The sequence below is a fragment of the Elephantulus edwardii genome, unplaced genomic scaffold (genome assembly GCF_000299155.1).
Source record: "Elephantulus edwardii isolate Elephantulus edwardi_28Jun2011 unplaced genomic scaffold, EleEdw1.0 scaffold00044, whole genome shotgun sequence".
Taxonomy (NCBI): Eukaryota; Metazoa; Chordata; class Mammalia; order Macroscelidea; family Macroscelididae; genus Elephantulus; species Elephantulus edwardii.
The window spans coordinates 9,410,285-9,421,359 of NW_006399794.1; the positions used below are offsets into that span (position 1 = coordinate 9,410,285).

Sequence of the window (11,075 nt, forward strand, 5' to 3'; positions counted from 1 at the left end):
TATATCCTTACATTAGACCACTAGATAGATAGATAATAGATAGATTTCTGATACATGCTCACAGCATAGATGAACCTTGAAAAATTGCTGACTAAAAGAAATCAGACTCAAAAAACAAAGATATGATCTCACTTATATAAAATACCTAGTGTATCGAGATTTCAGTTTATGTGGTTTAACCAGTTAGTGGTTACCCATGGTGTGAATAGAATACCAAGAGGGAGAGTTATTTAAAGCTAGTTTCCTTCTTTTTTCCTTTTGTTGTAGAGGTAGCTCAAACTACAGATAGATGTTCTTCAATCCGCCCACCTCTTCCCTGTCTTTCTGGGCACCCTTGACCTATTGCCAAGGTAATAGAAATCATAGCTGAGCATCAATGTTATGGGCCATTTCTTGTGTGAAAGTCAAATAAGGGGATTGGATCCAATGCCGGGAAGAGAGAGTCCTGGACATAGACTTCTGTCCAGACTCTGACCTTATTTGCAGTGATGTAATCAGCCAATATTGTCATAGTCCTGGTAAGCAGTTCATTCCCACTAGGTTGGAGGTGGGGGTGGTGCCACTGCTGTCATCATTATATAGGGAGTTCATCCAGAAACCTAGAGCTGTCTTGTGGCCTCTCTAGCTCAGCATGGCTCGGGCACTAGGAGTACCAGTTGTACTGGGATTGTTGGCCCTATGCTGGTCTCTAGTCATTGCCCACCCTCTTGCCGCCCTGTAAGTTAAACTGGGATTAGGGCAAGAGGACTGGGAGCTGGCTAAGGTGGAATAGGTTATGCCTGGAGCAATTTGGGGACGGATTCCCTGTGTGATACAGATAGTTACTGTGCTTGGCTAGAAACTGAAATGGAGGTTCAAGTACACCTTGAGGTACCTTTGGAAGAGAGGCCTGACAATCTACTTCTGAAAAATCAGCTGCTGAAATCATCCTACGAAGCATAGTTCTGTTCTGATGCACGCGGGGTTGCTGGAAATTGGAATTTAATCTTTAGACAAAGGATGAAGAGCTCAATATCTTTCCCCTTTCCCAGTAGGACCAGTGACCCTGCGAATGGAGCTGAGGGAGTAAATGGGACCAAACCAGACCCAGACGTGCTTGGTGAGGCCCTCATTCCCTGAGTCTCTATCTCTCTGGCTAGATCTCTACCTTTTACCATCTGGCTGGTCTTTTACTTTGACATACCCCTGCTTCCACCACCAGAACGATGTTCAGATGACTGGGGCTTTGATGCTGCCACTCTGGATGATAGCGGGGCCATGCTGTATTTTAAAGGTAGGAAGGTCTGGGCTGGAGCATTTAGAGGTCTCAGACTGAGTCCTCTTTAAGTGGGGGGTTTCCCCTCTGTGTGTGGTTTCAGGAATTAGCTGGGATTATCTCCCATAACTTCTATATAATTACCTCTGTAGGCCAGAGGTATTTTTTTGTTTGTTTGTTTGTTTTAATCTGGGCCTCTGAGTGAAAGTGGATTTTTCAGGGGAGTCTATGTGGAAGAGTCCTAAATGGGCCCGAGAGTCAATCGCAGAGCAATGGAAGAATTTCATAGGCCCTGTGGATGCTGCATTCCGGCGTGGCCATGACAACATCTTCCTGATCAAGGTACTGCTGAGTCAAGGTCAGGGTCGAGCTGGGAAGGGCTAGAATACATTAGAGGCCCTCCCCTAAATGGCCTTGGCGTGGAGCCCATACTGATGGTTACTAGGTTTCCTCCATTTGTGCTTTCTTTTCCTGCAGATGATCAGGCCAGGGGAGTTTGTGTGCATGTGGAAAGGGCAAATACCACACAACTAGTGGCTTGCCTGCATTCCTAATCTTAGTTCACTGTGGACCCTTACACTGTTGGCCATTCTTTGCTTCTTGGCAGTTTCTTTGATTTCATGCACTTATGACTTGCTCATATGCATGGCCAGCTTGTTCACAGAACAATGGCACCTGCCTGAGAGACAAGTGGAGAATAAAATCCAGCTCACTCTGCTCACCAAGCTTTGAGCACTGGCCCAGGGCTCGGAGGAAGGGCTACTTTTTCTCGCTTACACTACTTACTTACAGGGTGCTGTGTGGGTGGGGCAGGCCTGCCTACTAACTGTTTTCCCACCTGCCTCCTTCCTGCTATTCTCAGGCTTCTCATCCTCTGCCATTTCCTGAATCTTTCTGTCCCAGCCCATTGATATTCCTATTGGAATGTCATTCCAATTCAATCATTGTCGTGATTCTGAGGACTCTATGCTGTTAACACTAGATCTTGATCTTTTTCCTGAGCTGTTTTCCTAGCAGCTGTTTTTAACTTAGCTATTAAATTGTTAAACCCCTGCCCCCCCCCCGCCAAATGCAAAACAACAAAAAAGCCCCACAGACAAACCAAACACGTTGCCAGGTTCTGACTCACAGCAGCCCCGTGTGTACAAAGTAGAAATGCTCTGGAGGGCTGTTGCCTTGACTGTAATTTTATGGAAACTTTTCTTCCACATACAACTAATTTTACGGAAGCTTTTCTTCCACATACCAACTGGGTGGGCTCAGAACATTAACCTGTAGGTTAAGTAATTGAGTACAATTGTTTTCACCTCTCAGGAAGCAGCCTTCAAGATATTCCACAGGATCTCAAATTCAGAATCCCCGAAACCAAGTTCAGTATCTTCATCACACATCAACGCTCCTCTTTTTCATGTTTCTGTAAATGGCACCACCATGAACCCAGTCACTCCAAGCCAGGCACACACTAAGTCTCCTGATCTGGCCTTTAATCATCTTTCCAGGTTTATCTTCTCCCCTGACTGATTCATGATGTGCCAGCTACATGAGACTATACAAGCTTTGTGAGCACACTGTTCTCTGTATCTCTTATGCTGCTCCCTCTGCTGGTAGAACCCTTTCCTCACTTACCTTCCTGGAAAATTGCTGTTCATTTTCTAATTCTTGGCCAAAATGCTTCCTCTTCTGTGAAGCTCCCTGGGACTTATCTAGGCAAACATTGTCACTTCCCCTATATTCCTGATTCACTTTGCATGCTTCCTACCTTAGTGTTTCCATGCCTAGAATTATATAATTTCTTCTTGCTTTTGTATAATGAGCTCCTTCAAAGCAGAGGCAAGGTTATCTTTATCCTGTGCCTAGCATAGCACCTGGCATATAGCAGCATATAGCATTCATTCAGCAACTGTTTCTTGAATGAGTACCTAAATAAATGAGTGTGTGAATAGATCTGGGAGCTCTGATGGCCTAATGGGTTAGGAGTTGCACTGTCAACCCAAATGCAGGGGGTTTAAATCTACCAGTTGCTCCAAGGGAGAAAGATGGACAGTTTCTTCCTGTACAATTTACAACCTCTGAAAATCCACTGGAGGGTCAGCTATGAGTTGGCTCTGATTCAGTGGCATTGAGTATTTAGGGATGTGCTTGCCAAGATTGATGTATATGTGGCACTGCAATATCTGATCGTGCATAGTTACATGAGTGCATGTATTGGTAGCAGTGCCGAGTCATCACAATTTGAGGGCATGTTTTTGTGTTAGTGGATATTGCCTATAGATGGATTGAGAGTGTGTGGGGCTGCAGGAGGATACTTGGTAAATGTTGGGTGTAAATGCAGAATGGCAATTCTAGGAATGCAGAATTTATAAGAGAGGGCTTTTATGTGCAGGGAGACAAAATCTGGATATACTCTCCTGACAAGGAGACAGTATATCCGAAGTTGCTTCAAGATGAATTCCCTGGAATCCCGTACCCACTGGACGCAGCTGTGGAATGTCACCGTGGAGAATGCCAAGAGGAGGGTGTCCTCTTCTTCCAAGGTCAGCACAGACAGGAATCTGAGACTTGGGCTGGTGTCGGTAATGAGGCTGGTAGTGGTCGTGAGGGGTTATGAGTAAAACCTCAATATGATTTCCTAAGGAATAAAAGAGAGAAGCCAGTATGGTCCTGAGGTCAAGGAGTGAGTGACTGAAAGTTATGTTGGGAAGGTAATTGGATTTAGGGAGTCCCTGAATAAAAGTACTGTGCTTAAGTGTGCGATTATAAATTTGAAGGACTGGCAGTTTGAATCCAACTAGAGGTGCCTTTGAAGACAGGCCTGGTAATCAATCTGTTTCTGAAATATCCCAACCTTGAAAATCTTATGAAGTTCTTTTCTGACCCATGTGTCACCATGAATTGGAATTAACTTCACAGTAACTTTTTTCTTAACCCCCCCACCCCGCCACTGCCAAAAAACCTGCTCCAACAAAACAATGGATATAATTTTGTTAAAAATCCATTTACTGTTCTCTATGACCCTCATGACACTTCTATGCTCTTCAGCCTGGGATACAAACCTCTCTATGACCAGTGCCTTGCGACCATCCAGCCTCCAGCCTTGTCTCTCATTACATCCGTACCTTAAATGCTAAGCTGTAGAAACTACACTGTTCTCTGCATTCACAATTTGCTTCATGCTTTAGGCTTGCTCTTCTCTCAGGAGTTCTATTTTATCTTCTTTGTATTTCAGTTTGTTTCACTTTCTCTGGAAAGTGCCCCCATTGACTTGACTATACATGCTTTGGTGCTGCATTGTTTTGTGTTTTCACCCTCTTCAAATGTCTCCGTGCTGGTTGGTGAGCTTCACATAGTCAGGGCTGTATTTTATGTGTCTTCAGACCTAATGTAAGTACAGGATAAGCATAACCTAACCTCACTGAATGCCTGTTAATTCACTGGATAAAGGTAACCGCAAGTGGTTTTGGGACTTCACCACGGGAACCAAAAAGGAGCGTTCTTGGCCAGCAGTGGGGAACTGCACCTCTGCCCTGCGGTGGGTCGGCCGCTACTACTGCTTCCAGGGTAACCAATTCCTGCGTTTCAACCCTGTTACGGGAGAGGTGCCTCCCAGGTACCCTCTGGATGCCCGAGACTACTTCATGTCCTGCCCTGGCAGAGGTAAGAAAGTCCTGGCCCTGGGAGATCACTGAAATTAGGCCATCTCCCCTACCTAATTTTGTAAATTCATGTGCCCCCAGTTCCTGTTTTAACTGTTACAACATCTTGACCCCATCCCTGTTTCCATCTTGGCTCTTCCCTTCCATCTTCCTTTATAGCACATTTCCCTCTAATCCCAGCCCTCTCTTCTACCTTCACCTCCCTCTGTTCCCACCTCACCTATTTTTTGACTCCTTGCCCCACAGGCCATGGCGCTGGACACAGGAATGGGACTGGTCATGGGAACAGACCTGAGCGCTGTAGCTCAGATCTTGTCTTGTCTGCACTCATGTCTGACATCCATGGGGCCACCTATGCCTTCAGTGGTAAGAAATGTGTCCCCATTTCCCCTGACCCACTCTCTTTATTTCCCATTTCTGCCACTTGGATCTTACATCCTTTATCTATTTCCCTATCTGTCATCCATCCCTAAAATGCTCTTTCATTCCCCTCATCCCTTCTGCTGCATATTTCACAGCATTCCTTGAAGATGAGTTACTCTCATCACTGAGAACCTACCAAAAAGTGTTAGATAACTCTGGGCCCTTTGGGAGGTGGTTTTCCAGCCTTACATTCCCCTCTGATTCCGAATGGTCAATGGAGGCATGCCTCCTGATCTGTGATAGCAGCTGGTAAATGTCATCTAATATTATCTAGAGATATTCTGGGATTAACCAGGTAGAGAGAATTCTTCCTCTTCATTAAAGAATGGCTCCAAGAGGGAGAATGAACCAACGTGTTATAACCAGCCTGTGATGCATTATGAGGGAGCTCTGGTGGTGTAGTCCATGGGAGTTGTGCTGCTAACCCAAAGACTGTGCCTCTGGTGGTTCAAATCCACCAGGCACACCTTGGAAAGAAGAACTATCTCTTCCCATGTGATTTACAGCCTCAGAAACCTCATGAAGCATATGAGCCAGTTCGGACTTGATGGCAGTGAGTTGAGTTGAGTTGAGTTGAGTTGATGATGTGTATGAGAGGAGCTCTGATGGTGAGTGTGTTACATGTTGGACAGCCACCAAAGGTTGGTATTTGATTCTACCAGTCACTGTGAAAGAGAAAGTTAGGCAGAATTTTCCTGTAAAGATTGACAGTCTTCAAAATTCAATGGAAGGTTACCATAAATTACATTCAATCCAAGAACAATGGGCTTGGATTTGGAACTTTAGTATGATGTCTGTATACATCAGATACAAATAAAGGATCAACTCAACTCCATTCGTTGCCATCAAGTTGAAATTGACTCCTAACTGACCCTCCAGTGGGTTTTCAGAGGTTGTAAATTGTACAGGAGGAGATTATCAATCTTTCTCCTACAGATCAGCTGATGGATTTGTAATGCCTGCCTTTGGGCTGGCAGTAAACTCTTTACCCACTAGGCAAACCAGAGATCCCTAAATAGAGGATAGTGGTAAGAACATAGAAGAGTGAAAATGCTTTACTCATTCCCCCTAGACAAATCTAGTCAGCTGTGACTGCCAGTTACAATGAAAACTAGAGTCACAGAAGATCATATTCCCACATCAGAGATGCATACCATAATGATAACATAAAATGCCAATGAAAATATTTTACCCGTGGTAAAAATGCAGAACTATGCTGAGAACACATGTCGTAATAAAGACAGAGTATCAGAACATGCAGCTACGGGAACACATAGACTAAGTAAGACTGAGTGAGAGATTGAGAAAGCAAGGCCCAGTGACCTCTCAGATATAGTGAGAATACCCAGCCATGGGAAGTCTGCAGAACTATCTTTTTCTCTCTTTCTCTCTGTGTGTGTGTGTGTGTGTGTGTGTGTGTAATGTGGAAAAGACTATGAGGCCATGATGAGAATGTTTCTAATACTAATGATTACTCTGTTTTTCAAAATTAAAAGTATGAGCTATGTTCCATATCTCTTGTAAGAGCACATAGCTATGATGTATGTGAGGAGAGCACATACTATCTTGGAGAAATCACAAATGTGACCCAGCTACTCAGCACGAGACCAATCCTCTTCTGTCTCTAATCTTTCTCTTTGTTTCATAGATTCTTATTTATTCTGTCTGCTCCTTCACAGCTCCAACCAGCACATGGAACATTCTGTCTTCTCTACCTTATCTTTACTTCATGATTTGCTTCAGCATCAATTGACTACTGACACAGTGGCTCTGCTTTTTCTCTTATTTTCTTTTACGAATTAGAATTTGAGAGAGGGAATCTAATCATCTCAGGTAATATTTTCATATCATATGTTAAAATAGTTGCTGGCCAGCCTGTGCCTTAACTACCGAGATGTTAGGAGCGCATCAGGTAATCCCCTCTATATGAAGAGCAGGATAGCTGTGGTTCTCAGACTAGGGGGTTTTCAGCGAGCAGTATAGTTTGAGTATGTCAGCACAGCAAGTGCCGTTCACACCTGTGGAGAAGATTCGTGGTTACAGTGAGAACTAAACAAAAAACCAACCCCCCTACGTTGAGTTGATTTCGATTCATGGTGACCCTCCATGGGGTTTCTCCATAAGGCTGTAAATATCTTTATGGAAGAAGACTGCCTTATCTTTCTTCTGTAGAGTGGCTGGTGGATTCAAACTGGAGTCCTTTTGGTTAGCAGCCCAACACGTAAGGCACTATGCCACAGAGTTTCTGGCAGCGAGAACACTACACCTGCAATTAAATACAAATACATGGAGCGCCTGATTAGCATCGACCTTGTTCCAAGTACTCAGCTATGGTAGTCAATATAACAAATAAGACCCTTGTCTTCATAGAGCCTGCCAGACGGGGAGAGGTCACTAGTGAGGGTACACAAGTACAGAAAATACTTAGAGAGACTATTAGGATCTATGATGGCAGTAAGACAGGAAATGGGATAGAAGTGAGCAGAACAAGGGTCTTCCTTCTCTGAAGTGATATTTGAACTGAGATTTCAGTGATGAAAATGAATTAACTATGCAAAACATCGAAGACACGCCCCTAGGTGGGTGAAAATGGTTTGCACTGGACTGCTAACTAAAGGTCTGAGGTGGGAAGAAAGGTTCTGTGGAAGAAAAAGTCTATTGTTGCTCTGCTTCCATTATGATTAAAATCAAGAAGACCCTGTGCAGCTCACTTCTGCTCTGTACATCGGTCACCAGGAGTCAGAATTGACTTGATGGCAATTGACGACAAGAACAATTCAATAAACAAAGCAGAGGTAAAATTGCACGTTAGGTAGAAATGACAGCAAATACTTGGAGGAGTCATTAGAAAAATCCAGGGTGATGGGAACAGAGTGAAGAAGGAGGAAGGACAGCTGCTTGGAAGAAGTCAGGGAAGGAGGCATAGTCTGGATTACACAGACTTACTAAAGATTTTAAACTGTGACCGAAAGCCATGAGAGTGTCTTGGGCAGAGACATGTTCTGATATATTGTTTTTTCAATTGGTTTGCTTACAGAGTTTGAATATGTCGTGTTTTACACCATTCTTCATCCACATTGTGTTTCAGACAATCATTTGCATATATTATGTTTTATAAAATTAATCACCATTGGACCTTGCCCATCATTACCCTGTCTTTTCTCCCAGATCAGTGGAAGCTTTAACTTCTGGCTACAATATGTCATTGTCTATGATCACACCACTGCACACAGACACCTGAAGGAGCCTCCCACCAAATGTAGTGATATTGGTTGTCTGCAACTTGTTTACATTCCTCTGTTAGCCCTTATGACTCCAGTTCCAACTGAATAACAATGTCCAACCCAACTGCTCCCACAGCCTTCTCTACTCTTCCCTGTTAGGCAGTTCTCTTCCTTCTTGGCTGTTTATCTCAGGTTATAGAGGGATCTGTGTTGTCTCATAGGGTCCCACTATTGGCGTCTGGATACAAGCCGGGATGGGTGGCATAGCTGGCCCATTTCTCATCAGTGGCCACAAGGACCTTCTACAGTGGATGCTGCCTTTTCATGGGATGACAAACTCTATCTGATCCAGGTATGTGCTGGTTCTGGGAGATGCCTGAGGTGGAGACTAAGGCAAGAAGATGCAGCTCTAAGTCAGTTAATGTCGTTTGTCCTGCAGGGCACACAGGTGTATGTCTTCTTGACAAAGGGAGGCTACACCCTGGTAAGTGGTTATCCAAAGCGACTGGAGAAGGAACTTGGGAGCCCTCATGGTATGCACCTTGATTCTGTGGATGCAGCCTTTTCCTGTCCCGGGTCTTCTCGGTTACACATCATGGCAGGTACGGGGCTGCTGGGCAAAGGTACCACACTCTGCTAACATGGTACAGATCCCCAGTAGGGCATCCAAAGGCCTCAGCATACACACTGTCTAATGTTTGTTGCTTTTTTCCACAGGACGGCGGCTGTGGTGGTTGGACATGAAGTTAGGAGCTCAGGCCACATGGACAGAGCTTCACTGGCCCCATGAGAATGTTGATGCCGCCCTCTGTGTGGGAAAGTCCCTTGGGCCCTACTCATGTTCCTCCAGTGGCCCCAGCTTGTACCTCTTCAGTGGTCCCAATTTTTATTGCTATGGTGATGTGGACAAACTAAATGCTGCCAAGGTCTTGCCCCAGCCCCAGAAAGTGGCTGCCTTCCTTGGCTGCAATCATACACAGGCCTCTGGAAGTGAGTCAGCTCCAACTTATACTCAAGTTTCTTTACAATAAAGTCAGAGTGCTTCTTCAATGGCATCTTTGAATGGAGACATCAGCAATTTCTCTTTTGAGGTGCTAACACTCATATGATACTGTGGGAAGCAAGGAAAGGGAAAGCTGAGGACAAACCTCATTTCTGCATGATTCTTAAGCCCAAATCATGAACTGGATTCTTCCAGTTTAGGAAGAGGAATACTGAGTTTACAAAGTGAGTGAGAGGCAGAGTTAGAACTTTGACAATAACTGAGCACAACTTGGCCCTTCCTCAGGGTATGAGGAACAGTCGGGCCAGCCACTGTCATCGAAGCCTATATTGAAAGTCCTCAAATTAGGGCTCCAGGTATGTTTGTTGTTGTCTGTTGGTGCCATCAAGTCAACTATGACTCACCGTGACTCTGATGAACAACAGATCTGACCTGGCCCTGTCCCGTACCGTCTTCACGGTCTCTGCTACGCTCACATCCATTGTAGTAGTCATTGTGTTAGTCCTTCTTGTTGAAGGCCTTCCTCTCTTTCCTGACTTTCGATTTTTCCCACCATGATGTTTCTCTACATGGACTGGCCTTTTCTGACAGCATGCCCACAGTCAACAAGACAAAGTGTCACCATCTTTGCTTCTAAAGAACACTCTAGTTCCACTGTCTTCAAGACAGATTTGCTTGTTCTTTTGGTAGTTTATGGTATATTCATACTTTTTTGCCAGCACCACAATTAAAAGGCATCAGTTCTTCTATCATTCCTGTACATGGTTCAATTTTTAGCTGCATAGGAAGTCATTTAAAAAACCATGGTTTGGGCCAGGTGCACCTTAGCCTTTAAACTGATATCCTTGCACTTTAGCACTTTGGAGAGGTCCTTGACAGCAGGTTTCCCCAAGGCAACACATCTTTTGATATTTTGACTACTCTTACCACTGGTACTGATTGCGGATCCTAAGTAAAAGGAAGTAATTGAGAATGTCAGTTTTTTCTCCATCTGATTGACTGTCTCTCTTTTGGCCTGAAGAGTGGAAGCAAGGCCTGGGTATCAGGTCAGGACCTGATTAGGTCAATATACTGCACATATCTGAGGCCACTACTGCATCCTACTAAGGAGTGTAGAAGTGTGTAAACAGTTACCCAGTAAACTTTAGTAGTTAAATCTCGTGTCTTCCTCTCTACTGTAGTGGCCTCCTATTTCTCCTTACCTAACATAGGGAAGCCTCTAACTTGTCTCCAAGCAATTTCCAGTAAAAGAACAATACCTGCTTCTTTTATCCATTGTGTCAGACAATGGGGTGATAAATCAGACACAATCAAGGGCAGAACACAGACAAGACATCAAATAAGTACAATAAAGTTAGATAGCATAAAAATCAAAACCATCTGCACCAAAGAAGGTGGGGTCTGCAATACCTAGGGCGGAGTAATCAGGAAAAGCGTCATGTGTAATATGGTACTTGAGTGGATTTCTCCAGATGTGTAGAACTTACTCAACTCCTTTAACAAACATAGATTATCTG

The 11,075-nt window shown here is 44.2% G+C and overlaps 1 protein-coding gene across 1 annotated transcript; it reads left to right on the plus strand.

Annotated features, from left to right (window-relative positions):
- Positions 1-631: 631 nt before the first annotated feature.
- On the plus strand, positions 632-10,620 carry HPX (hemopexin). The gene is made up of 11 exons (XM_006885632.1): positions 632-717; positions 1,035-1,099; positions 1,202-1,273; positions 1,476-1,597; positions 3,639-3,789; positions 4,697-4,909; positions 5,155-5,274; positions 8,777-8,907; positions 8,995-9,157; positions 9,273-9,545; positions 10,580-10,620. Exons 1-11 carry the CDS (start codon positions 632-634, stop codon positions 10,618-10,620), a joined length of 1,437 nt encoding a protein of 478 aa, XP_006885694.1.
- Positions 10,621-11,075: the final 455 nt, after the last annotated feature.